The 26,192-nt window shown below is 41.4% G+C and overlaps 1 protein-coding gene across 3 annotated transcripts; it reads right to left on the bottom strand.

Annotated features, from left to right (window-relative positions):
* Positions 1-398: 398 nt before the first annotated feature.
* On the bottom strand, positions 399-23,334 carry LOC103716260 (WD repeat-containing protein 91 homolog). 3 transcript variants are annotated; one of them, XM_008804190.3, is made up of 16 exons: positions 23,212-23,334; positions 21,628-22,043; positions 21,424-21,546; positions 20,954-21,095; positions 19,407-19,705; positions 5,392-5,450; positions 5,120-5,214; positions 4,912-5,014; positions 4,720-4,814; positions 4,574-4,636; positions 3,487-3,562; positions 3,286-3,394; positions 2,947-3,059; positions 2,468-2,526; positions 1,142-1,250; positions 399-1,025 (listed from the first exon to the last, which is right to left on the bottom strand). In XM_008804190.3, exons 2-16 carry the CDS (start codon positions 22,019-22,021, stop codon positions 891-893), a joined length of 1,974 nt encoding a protein of 657 aa, XP_008802412.1. In that variant the 5' UTR covers positions 22,022-22,043; positions 23,212-23,334; the 3' UTR covers positions 399-890. The 3 variants fall into 3 exon arrangements, 2 of the variants coding, with proteins under 2 accessions (XP_008802412.1, XP_008802411.2); XM_008804189.3 differs by having other exon boundaries at positions 21,424-22,043; XR_605491.4 differs by having other exon boundaries at positions 988-1,025; positions 3,286-3,390; positions 21,424-22,043.
* Positions 23,335-26,192: the final 2,858 nt, after the last annotated feature.

A 26,192-nucleotide genomic window follows, 5' to 3' on the forward strand; every position in this document is an offset into this window, starting at 1 on the left:
TAAATCCGAGCAAACGCCTCAAACCCCCGAGCATGCCACTATTTCCAACATTCATTGGCGTTGTCATGCCTTCTCATTTTTAACATGCCCAACCACTTTCTTTCGAGAAAAGGTTGAGCAAACTCGATCCCCACTTTCATTTAACATGCCCACCAACTTGTTTTTCTTTCCCTTCCCTTTTAATTTGTTTTCGCAGGGAGGATATTTAGCTAGCAGAATAGGGAATGGAAGTATATTCCAGAGAAGAATGAGATTGATCTCAAGACCACCGACAGATGCTACTGATTGTTATGATAGATCCAACAGAGTGCAGACATTGGATAATGGAACTGTCTCCACTTCTGGTGTCATCGGAGCAAATGCCTTGAGATAAAATGCTGAAGAACATAAACTACCTGTTACACTCATCCAACCTGTGATTCAACAAATCAGTTACAAATTACTGATTTCTATCCAACCATGCACAACAACCACGAATGTAAAATCAGAAAAATTAAGAGAAATTTAGCAGAGCATCTACCACTTGCAAGAGTATTCCATGGATACACACCAATCCATGGATGCTGACAACAATATAACTAATTCTTCCCCTAGAAAACTATTAACATACAAGAAACACAAATGCGAACGAATAAGCAATGGAGCTAGCGATGCAGCAACATGATTTCGATGGCCAATCTTTTATCGCCGACATTTTGTAGCACAGTTGAATTGGATGTTATGAGCCATGACAAGATGAGTGCCACTCCTAACCAGTAGTATAAACAAGATGGTGACGGTCAAATACCATCCTAACCAGGAAGCCTTCTTCTATTTCATGAGAAAATTGACATTCCTATGTATCTTAAGCCCACTCCATATCCAGAGGCAGTCTGAGGGCTAAAAGGCCATCAAAGAATGGATGTGACTCGAACCGAGTGGTCAGCAGACCCAGTGATAAAGATGGGAAGTGTTGGGTGCCAATCCACACTTGTTATAGCAGCAGTATGGGGAAGTGTCCGTAGCCCACTCATATGGCCTTGCACCTAAACAAAAATGTTAATGCTATCGGTAACTACGGCAGCGTAACAGGAACAAAACTTACAGGGAAAAAAAGAGGGGGAGATGGGGATAAAAGATATTTTGAAGTAAAGATGCTCACCTGGTATATGGGGGATCTAACTGAACCAGATGTCACCAACAACCTCCTGCCATTAGCATCCAGAGCTATCTCATGCCTACATATTTTCAAGCTCTCTGGATAGCAAAACCTATTTACACAAAGAACAGTTTAATTAATGGAAGCATTTACGCAATCTTTTGTGAACACATTGCTAAAACCATATGTCAAGGATGACTACTTACATAAGTATTCTATCATCTATCTTTTATCTTACTCTTGTTGAGTTTGTTAAAATAGTAAATAATATTAACATTTATAGAATGCAATTCACCATAAACCCAGAAGCAAGGCTTCTAGCTCAAATATTCAGAAGACCAGAACTTATTACTTCATCAGGTCAAATCAACTTGAAGACCTGATAGAATGATCCACATTCCAAGTTGACTCAGGTTTAAAAGTGGAAGTCGTATACAGATGCATTGCAAAACAAAGTCGAGCCATCCAATTTAAAAAATCACCCTAATTCCAAGTTGACTCAGCCAGACTATCTCATCACAGCCTCGTGCATTTCACATCAGGGGTCAACCCTGTTCAAAACGGGAAGCCTGGAATCATCAAGATGAGGGATCCCTCAAAATAGAGAGACCTCCCGGCCTCGATTCTTTTGCATAGTCCGGAGGCCGGCCGCAGCAGAGCTGCGGGGCATAGCGGTGCCCTCGCCTGGCGCCATTCCCGGACCTAGCAGCAGACGGGCGGGCCGGGCCTGAATTCAGAGCGGACAAAAATGTTTTCCGTCATCCCATTTCGAGGACTCACGGAAATACCTCGGATAGTACCACAATCCGTTCTACGTACAATAATTTGTTGAACTACTTCAACAAGTCTACGCGTGTATGAAAGAAGTCGAGCAGCCAAGTTTTTTTTAAAGAGATTAGGCACAGAAGTGCCTAACTATTCTCCATTAAGGTAATTTTAAAAAAAAAACAAGGGAAATTCAACAGAATTCAACAGCAGCTAATACAATAGATAAGCAAAAGCTTCCCTATATGAGCAGCTCCAACTTGATCCAACATAAGTGCTAGCAACTCTCTGGCTTTAAAATATCTTTCAATGTCTAATTTTTTCTTTGCAGTTAACATGACATACATGAGATGAAATGATATCAAGTGCATGATCTATCAGAAAGAAAAGGAAGGGGAAGGGGGCAGGATAGTAGGGCAGATGGTTCACATCAATTGCCACATGTAGTGACAGTGGCAACAGCTTTGGCAGCTTACTATGAAGTGTGGAATGTTATTAATCAGTGAGGAATTATACACGTGCTGTAGGAAAAGAAAAAGGGCGTTGCATCAGAGGCATCTGTACCTACTGCAGTCTCTCGACCAAAGAACCTGACCTTGATTCTGCAAGCTCCATTCAAATATCTGCAAAACATGCACTAGCTTATAATGTTTATAATATTATTGTGAAATATTAAGGAAACATGAATGGCAAGTAAAATTTGCTTAAAACCATGGAAATGCAAATTATCAACAATGGTTATCAGCACTAGACACACAAGGATTCAGAATAGAATAATCATTGGATCCATGTATTCCTTGAGGCTTCAAGACCATTCTTTAGCACACTGTATGCTTATCAGCTCATGTTTTGCAAAGGATGGGGTGAACAAGTTGCCAATAAATGTTATGCAAAACATGTCAAAAGATTTTTGGCGGTTAAAGGTGTCAAAATAGTGTACAGTCCAAAGCATAGAGTCAAAACAAGCCATGAAAGCAGATGCTTCAGCAAATAGTCCAATATGAAGTTCATATTTTAGAAATAAAGATAGAAATGGTTCTTGCCTTTCCATCACAGCCTAAACTGAAGATGCTCGTCTCATCAGGTCCAAATAGCACTGAGCTCACAGCTGAATCATGGGCAGGCCATCCTGTGATTTGTAGGCCAGCAGACATGTCTTTGGCTAGTTAAGGTTCTCTAAATGGAGATGCATATCAAGGTTCACGTGTGAAACAAAAACATCATTAAAATTTCGAAAAACAAGCTGCAACAACAACGGACTCTACATGTGCATAAAACGAGAAGCAGCATAGAGGGACCATAAATAAAGAAAACTCCTGAAAACAGCCCCATTCATTTTCTAAAATGCAACCTAGGTGAATATGACGCACAATTGAGGATACCGAACATGTGAATCATTCCATCAATTGCAGAGGCTGCTAAAATTTTTCCATTATGATTGAAGCAGAGTGAAGTGATTGCTGGTGGATCTTCACCAAGAGGAAGGACTGTCTTCATAAGAGAAAAAATAATTCAATTAATTAAAATGCTTCTAGTTAGACCACACTGAGCATAGCTTTTACAAAGTTCTTAAAGCAACACACCATGGCCTTCCATGTTTTCATATTCCATACAGTCAAAGAAGCGAATCCCACTTTGTCAAGTTTATTAGAGCCATGCCTATAACCATTAAATAAAGACATGTAAGCAGTTAGTTGCAACAAAAGGGAATCTAGACAGCAAAAATACAATATTAAACATTAACAATGATATTTACAGGAATTTTAGACGTGTGGATCATGACGAAGTGTCCTGATCATCAATTTGTATGTCCCACATTGCATTTTGATTATTCAACATAACTAAGTCAATCACACCCTCTCTCTACAGACCCACACAATCCATGTGTCTGTACAAAAATGTTTGAGCAAATCCCTATATGAATGTGTGTATGTTATAGCTTGGTGGTTCACAATTACCATTAAGATACAGCTTTGTTGTATCATAAAAAATCTGTTCAAGTAGTGATCAAGTGACGTATATGTTACGAGTCCATTTTATAGTATTTCATTTACAGGAACTTCAGAATTGTGGGTCATGGAGAATGGTCCTGATCATCAACTTGTATGTCCCACCATGCATTTTGATTACTGGCAATCATGCTCTAGAACTTAAAGCATCTCTCTCTCTCTACGCACATACACAATGCATGTATCTGTACAAAAATGTTTGCACAACTCCAGATTTCCCAACTCCAGAGGAACTATGCTTCACTATTCCTCCCCAAAACAAACCTCCTATCTCTCCTATGGGTGCATATACAGATAAATTCACACATACAGACACATGCATAAGCGTACGTTCCAATGTTGGTAGACAAAAAAAAAACTCGGGTAATCAAAATAACTGGAGTCTCGGTTTACAACAGTTTTTAATTATCTTGGATAACATTCCACATACACCAGTTCCATGTGATTTGCCCATGTATACAAGACATATCCAAATGTTACAGCTTGGAAAAACTGTGAGAAATAAGGGCGAAATAGTCTATCATTTGCCAGTATGTTCTACTCAACAATTTACTGAACATCAAAAGACATTTGACAGTTCCTCAAATAATTCTTGGTCAGAGTCTAAGGATGAAATAGATAAAGCAAATTCCCAATGGAAACAAGGTTGCTGATTAATTACCGTCTTGATGCAGCTGCAGAAACAAAAATTGGCTCCACAGGACTGCACTTTAAATCCAAGACACTGCAGCCAATAAAAAGTGACAAATATCTCATAAGTAAATTACTTCACCAGTTCACATCCTAAAGAAAAATATTTGATGTAACCTTGGAAACTCTGTTGTAGTGCTGAGATCACAGACAACTCTTTTTGCATCAACATTCCAAGCTTTGATGCCACCATCAGCTGTGCCTATGAGCAGCTATCAGCCAAACAAATGAATTTTTGCTGAATATTATCCAAAAAATGAATTCACAAATGTTTGAATGAATCATGTTAACAATCTACACTTGACCTACCAAACGGTCAGATCTGCATTCCCAATCAAGTGACATAATTTCGGCCCCACAATATATAGTAGCATTTCTGGATGTTGGGGTTGATGAGTCATATGTCCAGATCCTTCAACAGGTTTTCAGAAGACTGAATAAGAACACATAACTGAAAAGGCAGGAATCAGTAATCCATCTGACTCTAGTATACAAGCCTTATCTAGTGCATATTAACCTGACAGTCCCATCCATAGAAGCACTTGCAACATTGATTCCAGAAGCAGAAAATCTACACCTGGAAATTGGACTAGTGTGCCCTAAGAATGTTTCCTGTGAAAAAAAGAATTTATTATCCCACTTCTATAATTAGTAAAAGAATTCAAAATAAAAAACTCGCAGATATATATAATAAACTTGTACCATGACACAGATAATAAAAACCATACTCATAAGATTAACAAGAGTTGCATAAAAAATGATACCAGAATGTCTGAATTAATAACTCACCTGAAAATCCACTTTAATTTCAGGGAACTCTTCTTCTCTCAGCATGTCTCGTCTGCTTGCTGCAGCATATTTGCAACATACAGATAAATAATTGAACACTGCCTTCGCTTGAAAGAACATATTACTAAGAATAGCTTCTGCTTCATAAAATATTTATTGCAAGCACTCGCCAATTCAGACTTTTAAAATGGATAAACTATGAATGTTTTGCATAGACCCATTGAAATCATATGAACAATCACAAAACAAGAAAGTATTTTGGGGTGCACAGTGGTTATAGAAATTAAGACTGCAAGCACACAAAAATATTGGAGAAAATAGCAAAAGAAGAAAGAGAGAAGAAGATCAAAAGCAAATAATACATAATGGAGAGAATCCAAAGCATTAAAATTGTGATGGTTAAAGAGAAGCTAAAATTCTCATGTTAATCAGAATAGACCAACTATTCTAAAATCAGAGGACTGTAACAGCACTTTTCAGTCATGTCAGATTCTTAATATTTATCATAACATTAGATCAAAGCATGCATCAGATTTTCTTCTTCCAAGTATATACTATTAGAAGGTTAAGAAGAGCATGCTGTTATGACTGAGAGGTTCCATATTAAATGTAAAAATGTTCCTATTCATGTGTGTGTATAACTATTGAGTGCTCAGGTGGATTGGGAAATTCAGTCCACACACCTTCAAAATCAATGATGGCCTATCCAAATTCAAAATCCAAAATACTGAACATGATCCAAAATGCATAGAAACCAAAGTTCATATATTTTGGTGGTCTCTAACCTATACATCATATTGGTACAAAAGGGAACGGTATTAAGGGCGCTCATGCAATAAAATATATGATAGGGCATATAACTTGAAAATCCACTTCATGGATCATGATGTACACATCTTAAAACATGGAATAGATTTAAATTCACCAGGCTTTGATGATTAGATCATAGTAAAGCATAGTATCATGTTATTTAATCCGTCTATTTTGACACTCCATGATTAGGTCAAAGACCACCAAACATAAACATTTTGATTTCTAAGGCCTTTTTATAATGTAGATCATGTTCAATGGTTTAGACCAAGGAATGCCGTACCGGCCCGTACCGGCCGGTACGGGCCGGTACAAATCGGTCCGGTGCTTGACCGGTACCGGAGACAGATGAAAACCGGTCCGGTGCTTGACCGGTACCGGAGACAGATGAAAACCGGTTTTCATCTGCGAACCGGCCGGTACGGGCCTCGTACGCACCGGTACGGGTTTTTTTTTTTTTTTAAGAAACCACAGCGCTTCGCGCTGTGGTTTCAAAAACCACGCGCGGCGCGTGGTTTTAAGGGAGAAGTGGCCCACGGGCCACTTCTTTCCCAAAAAAAAAGTTTTTTTTTTGTTTTTTTGGGAACCACAGCGAGGCGCTGTGGTTCCTAAAACCACCGCGTGGCGCGTGGTTTCAAAAACCACGCGCCGCGCGTGGTTTTAAGAAGGAAGTGGCCAACGGGCCACTTCTTTCAAAAAAAAAAAAAAATTGCTGTGGCCGACAGGCCACAGCTTCTTTTTCTTTTTTAATGGGAAAGGAAGTGGCCTCCGGCCACTCCTTCCCATTAAAAAACAAGGAAGTGGCCTCCGGCCACTTCTTTCCCATCAAATCAACGAAAGAAGTGGCCGAAAGGCCACTTCTTTTCTGTTAATCTGGGATTAACAGCACGATCTTAAGCCTCTCGTTCGGTTATAAAAACCGAACGAGGCTCACTTCTTTCCCAAACAATTTGAGGTTGAGAGGTTCTATTTAAGGTGCGGAGACGGAAAGATTTGAGAGATAGCGAGGAGGAGGTCCTGCCCAAAAAATCCAGCGGAGACTATTTAAGGTGCGGAGACGGAAAGATTTGAGAGATAGCGAGGAGGAGGTCCTGCCCAAAAAATCCAGCGGAGACTATTTAAGGTGCGGTTTTTTTATCCTATATTATTTCATTAATTTTGTTAATAATTTACTTAAAAAAAATAGTTTATAAATTACTTAAATAATAAAATAATGCAAAAATTTACTTTATTAGCTTAATTTTTTGATAAGTTGTCCTTTTATGATAGAAATGGAGCCATCAAGAAAAACGAACCCTGCAAAGCGTGATATTGGCTGGTCTTATGGGCGAAGACTTGGAAGTGAGGGGTAACGATACCAGTTTCAATGCAAGTTTTGCGACAAGGTTTTCAAGGGAGGAGGGGTAACCAGGTTGAAGCAACACTTAGCCGGAAATTCCGGTGAGGTTGCTACGTGCCGAAATTGTCCTAACGAGATTCGTGTGCTGATGAGGCAGAATCTTGCTGAGGCCAAAGAAACGAAGGAGATGGCTTCCAAGAAGAGGGCGGAGGTCGATCGCCAAGCGGCAGAGCCACCTTCCTATCACTCTAAGGAGCCAGAGGAGGTCGAGGATCTAGATGAGGAGGAGGCAGATATTCAGGCGGCCATGCATGCAAGCCTGGATGATCAGTGGCAGCAGGAGGAGGTGGCCAGGCATAGGGTTCGATTTGGGCCCTCTGCATACGAGTCGGGCGGCGGTTCTCGAAGCACTAGACAAGATCCAGAGTTCTTGAGGACAACTTCAGTAAGGGAGGGCGTCGGCAAAGAACGTGGCCAGATTGCATCTATGCTGGATAGTTTTGGTAGCCGAAAGAAGTCATCTAGAGGAGTTCCAGAAGGAGCGACAATTCATGATGTAGATCCGCATGCTCTCCCCAGTAGAGATTCAAGGCAGCAGAGGGTAGACACAATGTGGATGAAGGATAAGAAGAAAACTATGTGGCGAGCTATTGGATCCTGGTTTCACTTCAGCCACATCCCAGCGAATGTGGCAGACAATACATACTACAGGTCTGCCATTGCCGCCATACAAGCTGCCGGTCCCGGTGTAGCTCCTCCAGGCCCGAAGGATATATACGGTGAGCTTCTTGACAACAATAAGGAGGAGCTGGAGAATTGGATTGACTCCTACAAGAGCAAGTGGCCCATATATGGACTAACCATCATGTGCGATGGTTGGACCGGTCCGACCAGGCGGAGCATCATCAACTTCCTGACATACTGTGATGCTAAGACCTTCTTCCACAAGTCGATTGATGCTTCGGCTTATGTGCACAACACCTCGTACATGCTGAAACTTATGGAGGATGTGATTGATCTGGTAGGAGAGGAGAATGTCGTGCAGGTCGTCACTGATAATGGGCCGCAATATAAGGCTGCCGGGCAGGTCTTGATGGAGCGGCGGCCACATATTTTCTGGACCCCATGTGCTGCACATTGTATCGATCTTATGTTGATGGACATTGGAAAGATCCGTAGGGTGCAACAAACGGTGGAGACAGCCCAACGCATTACGAGGTATATTTATAACCATAACTGGGTTCTTTCATTGATGAGAAAGTATGCAGGGGGAGAGATTCTGAGACCAGGAGTCACACGGTTTGCTACCAACTTCATCGCACTTGATAGCATACTCGAGAAGAGAGGAGCCCTACGTCAGATGTTTGCCAGTCCCGAGTGGTATGATAGTAGATATTCTTATGCCGGCACTGAAGGGAGCAAGATAGAAGACTTGGTGACGAGACAGCCATTCTGGCAGCGGGCTACTACAATAGTCAAGGCTATCAAACCATTATATGAAGTGCTGCGGACCGTAGATAGCGAGATCTACCCCCAGATGGAGTTTTTGTATCACATGATGGTTAAGGCAAAGGATCAGATTATGGAGGCAGATCCAGCACATGGCCGGTCATACATCAACATCATTGAGCAACAGTGGGGAGCGCAAATGGGTACGGAATTACATCTAGCAGGTAAACTAAGATATAATTATAGTGACAATTATAGTGATGGATATAATTATATAATTATGCTAAGATAGTCTCGTATATGTGCAGCATACTACCTAAACCCCCGGTTTCAGTACAGCATAGATGGAATTGGTATGGATGAAACACTTCTGGATGCTTTGCGTAATGTGATTTACAAGATGGAGGCAGATCCAGAAAAAGCGGCCCTATGTCTTGAAGAGGTAATTATGATTTAGTAATTACCAGCATGTGTAAGTATATCAGCATCTTCAATTATTAACATGGTTTTCTTATGCTTATTTTTCACAGAGCAAATTATTTAGAGAGGGCAGCTACAGTTTTGGCCAACGAGCGACTGTCGTCAGCAAACACCATATGAATCCAGGTACGTGACACATCAGGAAAACATTCACCTGGTGTTACTTAGTTACTATTATGGAACTATCATATATGTAATTTTCATAAATATTTTTGCAGCTGAATGGTGGGTGCATTTTGGCGGATCCGCGAGAAATCTAAAGCGGATAGCTATTCGGATCCTCTCCCAAACAGTCTCCTCTAGTGGATGTGAGCGCAATTGGTCCACCTTCGCCCTTATCCACAGCAAACAAAAAAACCGTTTGACGCAAAAGCGCCTCAACGACCTTGTTTATGTGCATTACAATTTGCGGTTGAGGCTAAAGTGCATCCAGGAGGAAGTGGAGCTCAAGTATACAGATCCGATTTACGGGTCCTTCACCGCTGATGACGATGATCCACTACTCGGCTGGCTTGTAAGCCAGCAGCAGGAGCCCGAGCTTGACGAGCCAGGATCGCCTCCACGACCAGCTACCTTCATAGCCACCGAAGCTGGGGTCGATCCAGAGCAATGGGCTGAGCGCAATATTCCACGCACTCCCAGAGCTGATCAGCCGCAGGCACAGGGGAGCCAGACAGAGAGGGCCAGGAAAGGAAAACAAAGAATCCCAATGGAGAGTGTCGAGGAAGAGACTTGGACTAGCAGCGATGAAGGTTCTGGTGGTGATGGATCTTCTAGCCATGGAGGGAGCGGAGGACAGTATGGTACTCATGAGACACAGCCGGAGGGTGGTCTTTATTTCACCGGTGAGTCCCAATTTATGGGTGCTACACAGGATACGGACCACGGTCGACCACCTGATAGAGATCGTGAGGATATTATTGGATATAGAAGACGGGCTCCTCGAGGTCGTTCAGGAAGACAGGATACGACTGCAGATCCGACAACATACGGATACGGATTCTATTATCCACAGCCTCAGCCTGACGAATACGGATATGGTGCATTGGATTTTGCTTCCGCCATATTTGGATGGGCCCCTACACAATCAGAGGACACCTCTCAGAGCCAGAGCGTGAGCGAGAGATCCGACAGTTCTTATAACCTGGCGCGCGTTCCTTCTGATTGGGTTGATTTGCCTCCTCCTGATTATACTTATGATCCAGATATCTACGAGAGCCATCGGCACTCGTCCCGATTTTAGATATCCTAGAGTACTTTAAATGTATGTAAATGATTGTATCTTAATTTGAAGATATTTTATGTGTATGATTTTATCATTTGGAACGGGAGGAAAACATAACATGCAATAATGCATCATATATGTTTCAAATTTCAACCCTAAATTTAAATATGAAAATATCAAAAATCATGAAAAAAGTAATAAAAAAACATCAATTTTCACTTAATTTAAGATCCAACAGAGACAGCATTAAAAAAAAAAAAGTCTGGCTCGCGGAGCCCGGCCGGTACCGTACCGGTGGCACGGTCCGGCCGGCCACCGGTACGCCGAGCCGGACCGGTACGCCGGACCTTGGTTTAGACCTTAAAATTGGATGACCTATCATTCACTTTGAAGGTGAGTGGACCAATTACCCAATCCACCCAAGCATGCAACGTCATATGTATATGTGTGTGTATAGAGAGAGAGAGATGGATTGTGCTACTTTTAAGAGGAGAGATTATCCACTCTTTCAAGTCCAAAACTAACAATAGGGCACCCAAATCAAAGATCCACACAGTTGACCATGATCTAAACTGCTAAAAATACCAAAAACTACAAATCATATATTTTGGTGATCTCTAACCCATGCATCAAGTGGGTGCAAAATGTATGGTTAAAATGATATAAAGACCATGTTTCACTATGAACTAAACATTAAAATCTATTAATTTTTCAATCTATAGATGTTTAAACATGTATAGATCATGATCAATAAGGTAGATTCTCAACTTAGATGCTTTATCGTGTATCTTAGCATACTAGTAAAATGAAAACCGTCCATTTTTGTCCATGTAATGCAATTTAAAACAACCAAACATGTGATTTTTGGTTTGTAAACATTTCTAGTAGTATAGATCAAGATTAACAAAGTGGATCTTTAATTTCGATGCCCAATAATTGATTTGGACTAAAAAGAAGTAGATATCCTTCCTCTATGTATTGTCAAGGTGGATGGGTGTTCCCTAGTCAGAGGAACCTAACAACGTGGGCACCACCTAGGTGCCCAAGCAAATTGCCTAGTGGCTTAGCTAGTTTATTTTCTAAAAGGGCAAACAAAACATAGTAGGGGTGGAACCTTACTCCGCCCCCTCGGGTTTTACCCAACCCTAATGGGGCAGGTTTTACCCGACCCACAGCGAAACCGAGGAGGATGTGGGTAATGGTAAAACTCGTCCCGAACTTGACCCGGATATATATAACTCTTTATAAATCCCCTCCTTTGTTCTAGTCACCCCATAGGTAAGAAAGATTAAACACATGAAAGGTTATATGCCATGATAATTCGTTGTTCGTTTTTTTAATTGATCGCTTTTCTTAGTTTAAGCCTTTGTTATGTTTCTATTATTATTGAAAATTTGGTTTGTTATCTCTTCGACTTTTATTTTGTTTAGTGTTATGTCAAGTACTAAGATTTATTTTTATATTCTTTTTTATTTGTTGATTTGTATGCAAAAAAAATTGCAGCTTTACCTGACACGATCCGTCCAACCTGCCCCATCTAACTCTACCCACCCCACCCCAAGACGAGAATAGGATAGGTATGAGCAATGGACTACCCAACCTGCTGCCATCCCTATATAAAAAACCAACTATAACATAATCGCCCCCATTTTTCTTTAAATCATACATATAAAAAAAATCAGATTCACCATTATAGCAAAATACATTAAGAATAACCAAAACAATAGCATGAATTCATCACATGTCAGCCAGCCAAGTCAAAAACAGGATAACAAATTACATTATTATAAGCTAAATCTCACAAGTAAAAACTATGACAAGTTTAATAAAAGTAAATCTCATAAGTCATAAAAAATACCGCATTTGTATTTGAAAAGAAAAAAAGCTTTGACTAGGAGAAAATAAAGAAAAGTAGAAAAGGACAAAAGTATGGATGAAGGGGAAAAGAAAAGAGAAAATAGGAAGAAAAAAGATCATCCAAATAAGAAGGGAAAAAGGAAGAGTAACGTGAGGAGAAAAACTAATACGAAACATAAGCTTTGTTACATGGACACTCGCATCCAACTCCAAACTTCCATGTCAGATACAAGTATCTGACAATTAGATACTTGTAAAGTTTCTTAGGATGCCACCTTTAAAGATTGGCAGAGAGCTAAACCCTCCCAACAATGAGTTTGGCCCCCCATTTTAACATTAGGAGTATTTGTTATTTTTAGAGATTGGTCAAGGATATAGGCACTAAAATAACTTCACAAAATATTTTTTTATATCATTAAGTTAATTAGGAAGTTTGAATGAGAAACATATATACTGGAATACCTTAACAAACAATATATTGTTAATATATTTTTAATACTTAGACAATATTTAAAGATACAAAAAATATATGGTTTAATTTAATTAAATTTCATCTAAACAATCCCCATATTTTAGTTTTTTCCTCTACCAAGTAAGATTTTTGGATATACATCCGAATCCAACACTTATATTAGTGTCCATGCAACACCGAAGGCATGAAAAATTTAAATTATAAAAAGAAGTTAGGGGCTCCGGACTAAAAATAATTGTTGATAGCCTCCTAGAGGTCTGTTGGGCTCCACGAGAACCTTTGGTCTACATATGGTGCACAAACAAATGGGTAGATGATAACTGGTAAAGGGCTAATTATTTGCCCTAGCATCGAGAGATGAGGGAGGTATTGGGTTGGAGAGATAGGAGAAGCAATGAGCAAATTGAAAACAAATCTTAAATCATGTTAATTTCACTGCTAGTTTAACTAAAATAAGTTTATTTCGCTCACAAAAGAAAGTACAAACTTAAAAAATGGAGGCCTATTCCTTGAGATTTCCTTCTACCAAAGTAGTATCAAAAACTCTAGAACTTTCGCTCAGAGGCGGTCTTTCGCTCTGAGGCGCTCGTACAGTTCGTAACGGCTAGTTGATCGGAGGTGGTGGGAGGTTCTACAGTGCGCTTCCAGCATTGGAGAAGAAGCTCCGGTGGCCTGGGCTACAGCCAGGTTCTTTTGCTTTTGCTCTGAGGTGGTCCTTCAATCTGAGGCGCTTGTAATAGCTCCTAACAGCTAGTCGATCGGAGGGGTGGGAGAGCCTACAGTGCTCGACTGGCATTGGAGCGACCGACGTCGGAGTAGAAGACAGGCAGTCTGCGTTGCGACCAGGTACGTTCGCTATCTCTCTTACTGCTTGTTTGCTCTGAGGTGGTCGTCCTGGGCTTGTGCTCGGTGGCAATGGAGAAGGTGGAAGACAGGAAGATGAAGGGGAGTGGCCCTGGTGGCGGAAACAGGGGTCGACCGGCACGAGGGGTGGAGTCGGGCAGCAAGGCGAAGGCCAGGGGCTGGGTGATGCACACGATCTCGCCGGCGGAGGTGGAGCATCTTTGGCAATGTTTCACTGTGGTGCTCGATTTGCCTGAGGCACCCATCAAGGCTTCGCGGCGGGAATGGGAGGATCGTGCTATGGCAGTGCGCAGCCTTGGCCGCCACATGCCGATAGATTGGATCGTCCGGGACGTCGCCGCCCGGGGTAAGTTGGAGGCGGTGGTGGCGGTGCCTTTGGCTAATGACATCGCCCTCCGATTCTGTACCACCGCCGATTGCGACCGTGCTCTTGCCGGCGGCCTGTGGGTGGTGGTGGGCCAGCAATTGGCAATAGAGCCATGGAGGCCAGACTTCGTGCCGGGCATCGACGCCGTGAAGACGGTGGCGGTATGGATCAGGCTCCCACGGCTGCCGGTGGAGTACTAGTCCAGGGAAACCCTTTTACGGATTGCAGCGAACGCGGGTCGGCCTCTTGTCGTCGACGGATTCACCGAGCAACAGAGGGTAATGGGTTTTGCCCAGGCAAAGGTGGCCATCGACGCCACCGCACCGCTGCTGCCTGGCGTCCAGATCAGAGGCCAGACGAGAGCGTGCTGGAAGCCCTTCGTCTACGAGGAGGTGCCAGAGTTCTACTTCGGCTGCGGGCGGATCGAGCATCTAGAAGCTTGCTGCAGGTTTCCAACGTCGATGCAGGCGGGGAAGGGAGGTTCCAGCAGGGGACTTCAGGCTAGTTAGAGGGGAGGTGGATGGTGCGCCTAGGGATCTGGACTCCAGCTCTGGGGAGGAGTGCCGGCGGCCAACGTTTGGCCCTTGGCTGGCGGCCATGAGGCTTCAGCCGCCGCCTGCTGCGACAGGGCCACCGCGGCCGAGAAAGATCGAGTCACCCGAGTCGTCGTCCTCCGCACCTCAGCCCCCTCCCACCTAACTGATTTCGCCTGATTTGCCCCCGAACTCCAACGACTGGCAGAAACCGACGAAGGTGGCGCGTTGGCAATCACCCTCAAGGGTCCAGTCGGCCGGCAAGGGAGGTAGTTCGGGATCGGGTTTGACCTCAATGCTGGGACGGCACCGGGCCGGGTCGAGTTTCGACCTGTTGGCTGCCCTGGTCGACTCAGTGGGTGATGCGGGCGATGTCGGGCCGGCCGGGGTTCGAGCCGGCCCAAAGATTAAATGGTTGACTTGGGGTTGGGCCCATCCTTTAACAGGCCCAAAAGCCCAAAGTCTAAGCCCGTGGTGGTTGGGTTGGACCTGGTCGTGGTGGGCCGGCTTGGGGGCGTGGAGCGGGCCTTCAGCGCGGTTAGCCCGGGATCGAGCCCTGTATGGAGTCCTGGAGCAGCAATGCTTCCGAAGTCAGATGATGACGGCCCGGTATGGCCCGACAAAGAAGGGTAGGGCTACTCGGAGCAGTCAGAGATGCTTCTTCATCTAGCGAGAGATTTGTAGGTATGTGCCCCGTGTCTTGGCTAACTTCAGGTGGTTGATCGGTGATGGGCGTAGCGTGGACGTGTTGGAGGACTCATGGGTGGATTCAATCCCAGTGCAACTCTAGCCGACCATGGTTAATGCCGAGGTCGTGGGTGAAGTTCGGGTGTGCGACCTCCGGCCAGAGGGGGCGGGGTGGGATACTCACCACGTCAGCCTGCTATTTGGGGATCACCTCGCGGAGAGGGTACGGTCAATTCCCGTGCCAAGAAGGACTAGTCCTGATGTGACAGTTTGGGGCATGTCATCCAGTTATAGAGCTAGAGTGGACGACCTTTACCGTGCTCTTCAGGGGGAGCAGCGTCGAGGGGTGGACTGTCCCTAGGTTTGGAGGTTTGATCTCCAACCGAGGGTGGCCCTGTTCCTCTAAAAGATGGCGTGAGGCCGGTTGCCGATGAGATCGGTGTTGTTCGGGTGGGGCTGGGCATCCAGGCCCAATGCCCTGATTGCTAGGTTGATGAGATAGTGGATCATGCTCTATTCCAGCGTGAGCGTGCCAGGAGGGTCTGGAGGCTCATCTCTCGCCAGATGTGCGGAGCGGGTCTAATTCCTTCTTGTTGGCTCTTAGGCAATGGGCTTTTGCCCCTCATTCTCGGCAGGTAGCCGTTAAGGTTACCTATATTGTTTATCAAATCTGGTTGGCCAAGAATGCCTAAACCTTTGGTAAGAGATGTCCTCCCCCCGTTTCATCGTGGAGCGGACACTGGTTCAAGCATCTAAGATTGTCCAAGTTGTTCGATCGGATAGACCCTTGATAGCTCGGGGCACCTGGGGCTCTTTTTCTGCTGCTGCAGTGCCTCGAAGGGTGTTTATCACCTGAGAGCCCCTACTCCCGAGTTTCCTCAAGGTTAATTTCGACGGATGTGTGTTGGAGAGCAGTAGGAGGAGAGGTGCGGCCTTCGTCATCAAGAGCCCAGACTCTAGAGCAGTTGCAGCTGGTGGGCGCCAGATTTTCGAGGTCTTGATCCTAGAGGCTGAGCTAAGGGCAGCCTGGTTTGGGCTGGGCCATGCACGATGCATCCTGGTGGTTAGAGCAATCCTCCTTGAGGGGGACTCGGCTACAGTGATTAGCTGGATTATGGGGAGCACTGGCAGTGTACATGGGTGCCATCCCTTGTTACGCGACATATGGGATATAGTCAATGGTGTGGAGTTCCAGGCCAAGGATGTCTTTAGAGAGGCTAATGGGGTCGCGGACTGCGTGGCCTCGTATGTAGCCGATCACTCTGGGTGCACCATATAAAGTGGGAAGAGGGAGTTGCCTATGGCACTTCGTGATTTGCTGTTTTTTGATTTTGTTAGATGCATTCATACTAGATCTGTATGAATCATCCGGTTCAGCAAAAAAAAAAGTGGAGTGTGCATGTCCTTAGTATAACTGCATAAGAGTACCTAGCCAATCACTACCAAGGTACCTCGACACCACAACACTTGCAATGGACAATTAAGAACTTTAAGATGTGCTATATTATTAAAAAAATTAAAAAAAAAGGAAAAAAAAAGACAATCTCAAGGGTTTCAAATGTATGGTCTCTCAAACTAGACAAAGGGTATAGACAGGTTTTATGCTTAACCCAACTAAATTATGCACCAATCAGTTCATTCGATAACCAATTTATATTGGTCTAAGATTCACTAGCTATAGAAACTTCAGAAAGGCTTGTTTGAAAATTAAGAAGTTGATTAAAAAACAAGATTCTCAATTTTGACTTCCAGAAACAGTCATATGTAGCATAAAATATTGACAAAGGAACCAAATGCTACCCATTAAAGCTCAATATTGTATTGAAAATACTGCATGAGAACACTACTACCTTCCCTAGTTGTGATTTTTGACCATTGAACTAGCGTAAACATAACAAGGTCAAAGAAGAGGATATCTATGAAAGACAGAAATAAATGGTGTATCATTTCTACATATACAATTTTCTTTATATCAAGGATTAATGGATCATGCATCAGGCTTGAGTTGGCACTCTGCCAATCAAGGGACAATATTATGTGAATAACATGCCATACTGTGCCACCGCTTGGCATGCATCGGGAAAGAAAGATGTAGCAACCCAAAACAAGATACACAGATGACATGTTGAAGTATACAATTTGTTCGATTATTTTTCAACATATTATTTTTTTTTAATTCATAACAGAAGTTGATAAACATGTTCCAAGCAATTAGTCCCAGTAGTTTGTGATTCAAATTAACAACATCCAATATTGCTAAGGCAAGAAGAGAGAGAGTTCAGTTCTCAATTTTAAAATATTTTTTTAAAAAAAACTAGGTTCTACAGAAATGTATTTCACCAGAAAATCGATTATGCTCCTACTACTTGTTACAGAATTTCAGGCGTTAAAGTGTCGATCTCAAATGGTGAAAATAAGAAGGGGCGTGCTATATCCAAAATGTACAACATTTATAAAATATAGTAAAGGCTTCTCTCAATCAGATCTCACACACAAAGTCCAAACACAGGCTTGGAAACTGTGAGTCTAGCCCTCTCTCTCCATTTCGACTATTTTCCCCCTCTTTTTCCCATTCTTGTGCATAGCACATTCCTTTTGCTTGTAAGAGCCATTAGATTAAGATCTAATGGCTGGAAAAAGGGAGATGGTTTCATGTTCCCTAAGCCCCTCCCACTCCCATTTCCCTGAATCCCACATTATTCCTGATCTATCTTGATCTCTCAGCTCTCAAGCAAGGGCACTTCACCTAAACCTGACCCAAAAATGCCTCATTTCCAATCTTATGCTCATAGGCTCTCCAGCTCAACACCATCTCGACTCTTGACCAAGTACCCGTTCTCCCAACTCCCAACCCCTGATGACTCAACACCTCACCTCTGGCCTTCCTCTCCTATGGCTTGCAATTGCGTTGGCTCAGCCACACTGCTGTCAATTTGCCAACATCACCTCAATTGAATCATCTAGGATCTCACCCCAAAAGTCTGGACAATGACATAACCCCTCTTTATATTATTCTATAGGTTGAGGCTCAAATGTGGATCAGACACCTTCTTCCTGTGTTTTATTCGACTATGAGACAACAGCGCTCTCTTCCTCTCACTAGGGCTCAACAGCACCACATGAACCCTAGGGTATTTTGAGCTTGATCAAGCCCAGCTCGAGCTAGTTCAATATCTACTAAGCTTGGCCTTTTCTAACTCATCTAGAGCTCAAGCTGTGCGCATCTTGTTTTCAAGCCAAGCTAAGCTGGGCCCAGCTAGTCTGCATCAGCTCATTTACAACCTCATGTATGGACAACTAGTTCTAAAGAAAAGGATAAATATGTGGGCACTTCAAGAGATTGTTAAGATGATCACTCAGAATAAAAATGGTGTTTCTTTCATCTTTCACACGCCTAGGAAACGTCTACAACCTCAAGTTTGCTTCCCTGTTCCCACAGTAAACTTTCTCTTGCACCTGCCACTGACACCGGTAAGTAAGATTATGCAATCCACCATAACAACTCCACCGAAAATTGACCCCTGCACAATCAAATTTCCTGCATTGAATATTTAAGTGACAAAATCTCCTGAGATACATTGACCATAAAAAAGAAGATACTGTTGTACCAGAAATAAAATTTCCATTTCGTATGGTTTCTATCTTTCAACGCAAGAAAAGGAAGCATGCACAATATCCACATGATATATCTTACAGTACAAAAAATAAACAACTCTTTGTTCAGATGCCTCATATCTACATGACAGTAATTTAAATTTAAAACAGAGCAATTCATCATCTGTCTCGTCTTATAATTATCCATCCAAATGCCATGCATAAAGAGCTAATACAATATGAAGATAAATCAGCATTGAATAATCCAAAAAGAACTAAAGAGACAGTGCTATAAGAATCCACAGTGATGATAAGAACAATGAGGAATAAAGTTCAACCTGCCTGTGATATCTGAAGATCATCCCTAGCTTCATCATTTCCAAAAGGAGGTTGACTTAGGGAACATGAACCAAGTTCACACTTGGATTCCTGCGGAACACTGGAGGAACCTGAAGAATCCACATTATTTGGTCCTAATATCCTTTCTCCTAGATGAGAAGGAACAGTGGCATTGGCCTCACTGAAATCCTTTATTCGAGGATTTCCACCATTATCCTTTGATGAATTCTCGCTAGACAGATCGCTTATTGAGCTGGTATCTTGAAGCATGGAAGAATCCTGTGCTGCTGGTGACATGCTGAGTGCAAAAAAAAAACAACACTGTTCTAACCAGAAAGATGTTGGCAAGAAATAAATAATGCCCATATGTGCTTTGTAGAACACCTAGGTAAAGCTAGTTGTAGTTATAGCACATTGACATTTAGAGGCTCTTTGGTTGCCTGCAGCCGGGCCTCAGTTGCTGCAACCTAGTTGCAGATGGGTCGATGCTGTTTGGTTGCCTATAACTGAGTGCAATTGCAGGCAACTAAGTTGCATCCTAAGGGACCTTTGTTGCAACAAGAGATGCAGCCAAAAATGGCTGCAAACTAAGATGTAGGTTCTAGTTGCAGCCTTATAGAGCTATCATCATCTCCCTCTCTTTCCAATAATTATATGATAATAATATTACTATGATTATTGCAATAATACAAAATTAGTGTGGTATTATCACAATTCCTATTAAAATATTTCTTATGTTATAAATAATAAATATCATAACATCATAAAGCGATATGATAATATTATATACAATTATCTTTTAATATAATAATATACTTGTGATATGAAGATATATAAATATAATTATTGTTACAAAAATATGGCAATAATCATTATTATAATATAGTTATTGGTCATATTAGTTAATCATTAAAACAAAACAATATTATAACTATATGAATTGATATTACCATATTTTAATAACATATTATATTATAGTATACTATAATTAATATAGCATATAATAATATTATTATAATAATATAATATGATATAAGAGATAATATCAGCAGAGATAATCTTAACATGTCAGTTGCAAGGTGATCACACCCTCTTCATATTAAATAACCAAAAACAGGATTAAAGTTGTAGTTTTCATATGCAAGCTAGCCAAAAAAAAGACACTTGCAAATAAAAATGCAGTATTTCTAGTTGCAGCTGCACTACTTTTGCAGACTAGAAGTGCAGGCAACCAAATTGCCCCTTAGTTGGATGCAGATGATCAACAAAAAAATGTTTGAACTATAAAGAAAATAGTGACACGAGATCTCCAAAAACTTGCATAACTTTCCATGTGAAATAAGTAGGCAATAGGTTCAGGCCAAAAAACGCATATGCTTGAATCGCTGTGAAATAAGATCAATCACATAAATTTGCAGAGATGGACAATTCAGAGGTTAAATGACCCTGCATAAGATCTTGTGCTGATCGCACTGCACAAACAAACAAGCACATAGCCTTGTATGAAAATCGTAAGAAACAAAAATCCGAAAAATAACATACTTACTTTCTCAAGCGGAATATCTCGGCCTCTTTGGTCTCTAACAGTGCCTGGAGTTGTGACAGCTTATGATTAAGTTGCTTTATGTCATTTTTAAGGTGCTTGACGGCATTCTTCTCTGTGCTGATCTTTAACAAAGCAGGGATGCTTAATATGATTAAGGAAAAGATTATAAAAGATTGGAAAGAAGGTATTCAACAAAGACAGATAAACAATGAACAGTAAGAAAGAAAGTATTCAAATGAACGGTACTGCAATGTAAGTACTCTGAGATTAGCAGCCTCGTGGCAAATGTGAAGAATTTCTGGCTTTGTATTAACAACTAATCAGAAAACAGAATATGCATATTCCTAGCAACAAAGAACTGCTTCCACATCACCATAAGTAGTCACTAACAATCAGGCCAGAAATATTTATTCTACTGGCACAAGTGGACAAATGTTCATAATAATAGATAAATATTTATCTGAGGATATGAGTACCATTGAAGATCTCGCTTAAAAAGTTCCGGAAGGAGAGAAGCAAGGCATCAAACCATTCCTTTGAAAAGTATACATAGAACTGAGGATCCAGGTTTGGGTTCTTAATATACGGAATAGCTGCAAGGCATGATCTTAAGGATAATAATAGAGAGCTTGATAAACAGATGGGGGAAAAAGAAAAGGAATACTGTGACCCACCAAACCATGGCATCCAATCTTCACGCTTTTGCAGCAAATAATTGCCATTTGCCCCCAAGAATTCGACTACTTTGTCTTGTCTTCCAGATTGTAAAGCATGAACAATATAGTATCGTAAAATTGACACTTCCAGTTTTGACAATGTAGAAATAAGTAGCACCTCCGAAGATGAAGAGAAACATTGCTTAAAGAAATTCAGAAGACTAATTAATTTGTCCGCTTGATATTTCGGTATATACACTGAGAAGATTAAATCCAAGATTTTATCAACTTGAAAGCTTCTACCAATATCAGTAGACAGCTCTGTTTCAAAAGTTTGTAGCGTATTTGTAAAACCTCTGAAGATAAGAAACTCCCTCAGAAGTTCTTCAGCATACTGCATGTTCTCCATCATAACACTGTGATCTCTGCAAACACTGGAGATGCTATGGCTTTAGGATGTACTCGAAAACTACATTCAATATCTCAAAACAGCAGAGCAGGAGAAACCAACAAGTGAAAATAACATCATCAGACACAGTTTTTTGGTCAGTGAATAAATTTAATGTGTTTTTAAAGAAGTATTGATTCGCAGACTTCGCCGTAAACTAATAAGGTTCAAAACAAAGAAAAACACTTGGAGAAGAATCCATCAGATACAATCATTGCGAAACATTGCTACAAAAATGATGCGGTTCTCAAATTGAACTTTAAAGATGTTTCATCTATAAACAAGACCATATTTACCAAGTCTAAGCTTAGAACCTTTGATGGAATAAATATGAAGTAGATTTCATAGTTTTCTTTATATATATATTGTTTTACATTTTTTATAACTGAAAGCAAGAACACATGATCTGCTACTCCTGTTAAAAAAAATAGGCATCTAAGCCTATCCACCATATTTTTAGCCTCGTGCAATATATGTTTCGTACTGAGTTATTACTTTGCTAATTCACAATAAACTTCCACATTTATCTGAATCCATAGACGAGATTACTCAATTAAGCATAACGATTCTTAAACGATAAGTAGATGGCTCCTAGGTCGAATGCCAAGACTTGAGCCACTTCACAACCTTGTAAGCACTACTAATCATCGTTCGTGGGTATTTCCTTGCATCTCACTAAGTCATCAACCGAAAAATAAAAACAAGTCAATCTTCTTTCTGCCCCCCTCATTTCGAAGTGGCATTGAGGTCTTGATTCAACACCAGATCAAGAGACCCTAGAAGGCTTTGGCATTATCCCTAGCGCACCATCCCACAAAGACTATTTATAACTCCCTGGAACGTTCCGATTTAGATCAAATGCTCCAAGAAACGATCACCAACGAAATGTTCCAGTGTAAAATAATAATAATAATAACATGTAGAAATTATTTTGGACAAATAAATTATCTTCGTATAGTCTAAACCACGAATTCACATCGTAATTTATATTACATTGAAAAACAATCACTCGATAGACTAATAAGGCACTCCCCTTCGATCTAGAACAATTTAGAAGGTAACCGAGGGATGAAAATTAAATTAAAAAGAAGAAAAAGAAAACCTATGTCCAAGAAAAGAAGGGTTTGGGAATTCGGAAGTCATCGAGGACTGACCTTGAGACGCTTTCACTGCTGAGAAACTGGAAGCCTCGGAAACCCTAGTCCTTGAGATCGACGGGGGCTTTGGCTGGAACGAGAGAGCGGGCAATGGAAACTGGATGCCTCTGAAATGCCGAAGTCATACGCTGCCGGAGTGGACTGTGGGCCTGTACAAATGGGCCGATAGCGACGACCGCTCCAGCCCAAGTAGAATTCAGGCGGAGAAGGGATGCGCGTACGAGAATACACCCGGCCCGTAGGGACCTGGGCCGAAATTATTAATTATTAAAGTTAAAATGAAATTATATTTATTAGTTGCACATCAATCAAAATACTATATAATAATAATAACATATTTTTCTCCTTTTCATCTCAACTACAGGATTTTGCCTCACCTTTCTCCTCACCGAAACTCTGATCTCCATCAATTAAGGTCCATGGGCCAAATCTAGAGTTAACGTTGGGTTTTAGCTGGAGGGTTCAAGGGGACGCTTAAGGTTTAATATAGTGGATGCTTTCAGGTTACGATGTTCCGTGTTGAGGCTCTGAATGATTATAAGCAATGACCTTTGTGTCCTATTTGATCGAATAGAAAAATTGAGTTTTCTAATGAAGTATGGACTGCAACAGCCTTATGAACCTCAAGTTTATCGACTGTAACCATCCATTAGCTTGCTTTGTCTTGTTTAGACTAGTTTTAAGGGATGCCTAGGACTAGTAACACTCCCCAAACAGCCAAACTCTATTTGAAATTAACCGAGTTGGTGCCAACAACCTACAAACCTAAGGAGGTTGTTTATGAGGATTAATAAAGACCTGACAGTAGCTTGTGAGGACTGATAGGCGAAGACTGCCGGTGGCAGTGAGGACCTATAGGAGGTGGAAAGAGTGGAGACTACATGGATTTTGCAGAGGGAGGAGACAAGGAGGTGAGAGTAAAAAGTAAAGAGGTGGTAGTAATTGGCTGATGATGACATCAATAATAGACGGCCAGCAGAGGTGGTGGAGTTGGCTCGATAAGGAAAGGGTGAAAAAAAACAGCAGTGGAAGTAGGGTAGACAATCACAAAATGCGGTCATGGCGGGTGATTGTGCTGGCAACTGGCAAGATTTGAGAAAGAGGAGGGGGTAATGGTTTGTGATAACATTCTTTTCTCCTTCCATACATAAAAGGGAGTCAATCATTGGGTTATATCCAATGATTGACTTATATTACATTATCCAATGATTGACTATATTGCATTATCTAATGATTGACTATACATTACCTTATGTGTGTATGATAACAAATCTAATTCTAGACCTTAATAAAAAACAAAATTGATCAAGCCCCCAACTTCATTTCCAGTTTATATATTGGGAGAACCTTTCTCAGCATAAAAACAGTCATCAATATCTTGATTTCAGCTTGAGCCATGTTGGAGTTTAGAGTGCATACCTCCTGTAATTTATCAAAACATGGTAATTAATAATTACAACCTATAAGAAGAATATTCATAAAACTCTCTATTGATATCATAATTTACAGAAAAGGAAAATCACGAACTGGTTTATATAGAACAAACTCACATTACAATTCCATTCCTAAAGGAAAATAAGTAAATTACATTGTACTAAATCTTCAACTGCGCCACCAAGGTGGTAGCCTAGTGATAAGAGGACGATAATTCCGCCCAAGTTGCCCGGATTCAAAATCCGTAGGCGTCAATTAAATTAGAGGACTGGATGCCCCACACCCGGATGGCTTGTTGGCGGTTATGCTTTCCTTCCACTTGTACCAAGGTGGCGCTGGGGTGACGTACCCACACATGAGGCAGTGAGCCCAATGCGGTGAGCCCACAAATCGGGGAAGGCACGCGAAACCTGCGACCTGTATCGAACATTCCCTGGTAGAAAGGGAGGCTCAATGAGGGCTGCTACACGGATGGACTGGTGCCTCCCCCTCCCCTCCTATTATTTACCAAAAAAAAAAAAAAAAATCTTCAACTACCAGAGAAAACTAGCAATCAGCTTAAAATAGTATATAAAGCATCAATCCATTGGATCATTAATGTACCACAAGAAGGAATCAAGTTCATCAAATATCAAGGTTGTATAGTTTAGTTTTTAAGACATCAAATTTCAATGAGTTGTCATACAAGAAAACTACTCTTTTAGTAGGCTTAGGTCTCTAGCGTTATCTCCCCACATACTCATACTAAGTTGTTGACAATATTTCAAAACCTGACGAAATTTGTTAGCAATTAAATGGCCATAAGCACTGGGCATCACAGATGAGCAACAATCTTACGTGGATAATGAATGGCAACATCATACTTTCAGAGAACATAAGGCTTCTTGAATATCCCAAAGCAAACACCTAAGTGAGGTGCATAAGACACCGTCCAGCAACACATATCATCATTATATGCTGCATAATGCTTATCCCTCAAATAAGAAAATACTGATATCAAAGCTGACGCTCTTATAGAAACTGCATTTTGTGAATTTGTTAACTTAAATGACAGAAGATAGTTACGGCTTGAAATTTCAAGAATGCAATTGTGCCACTGACAAAGATCCTTGTTGCACTGGTAAGCACTGAAGAAATAGAACCTCGGAAAGCACAATCTACAAAAGGAAAATGACAAAAGTGTGTAAATCAAACCAGCTATAGAAGAACAAGGCTACCTACATTCAGGGAAGCATTATTGAGATTTCCAACATAAATTGAGTATAAAATTCCTATTATCATATTCTCAAGTTTTCCAGAAACATTTCATGGTCCAACAGTATACAGATTTGAATTCAGGCAATGGGGATTCAGCCATTGGCAGGCTGGATCACATAATCCTGATGGCACCTTCGGCAACAAAAAAAAGAAATTGCATTTTCCATGATGCCAGCAGGGAGATAAAATGAATGAAGGAAAAAAGTGTTGGGATGATCTATGGGAAGCCAAGAGAAAGGCTTACCCAAGAACCGAACCCCCTATGATGGAACGCCAAAAGCAAAGGC

This window comes from Phoenix dactylifera, chromosome 2 (genome assembly GCF_009389715.1).
Source record: "Phoenix dactylifera cultivar Barhee BC4 chromosome 2, palm_55x_up_171113_PBpolish2nd_filt_p, whole genome shotgun sequence".
Lineage (NCBI taxonomy): Eukaryota > Viridiplantae > Streptophyta > Magnoliopsida > Arecales > Arecaceae > Phoenix > Phoenix dactylifera.

Bases quoted from the DNA above. Each gene is read 5' to 3' on its own strand.
- LOC103716260 (XM_008804189.3), bottom strand. From the start codon at position 22,021: ATGATGGAGAACATGCAGTATGCTGAAGAACTTCTGAGGGAGTTTCTT. The intron at 21,096-21,423 runs ATATCCTCAGAT...TAATCATATTAA, and splicing joins CGAGATCTTCAATGGTACTC to GCATCCCTGCTTTGTTAAAG. The intron at 5,451-19,406 runs GTTGAACTTTAT...AATATGCTGCAG, and splicing joins TCTTCAGATATCACAGGCAG to CAAGCAGACGAGACATGCTG.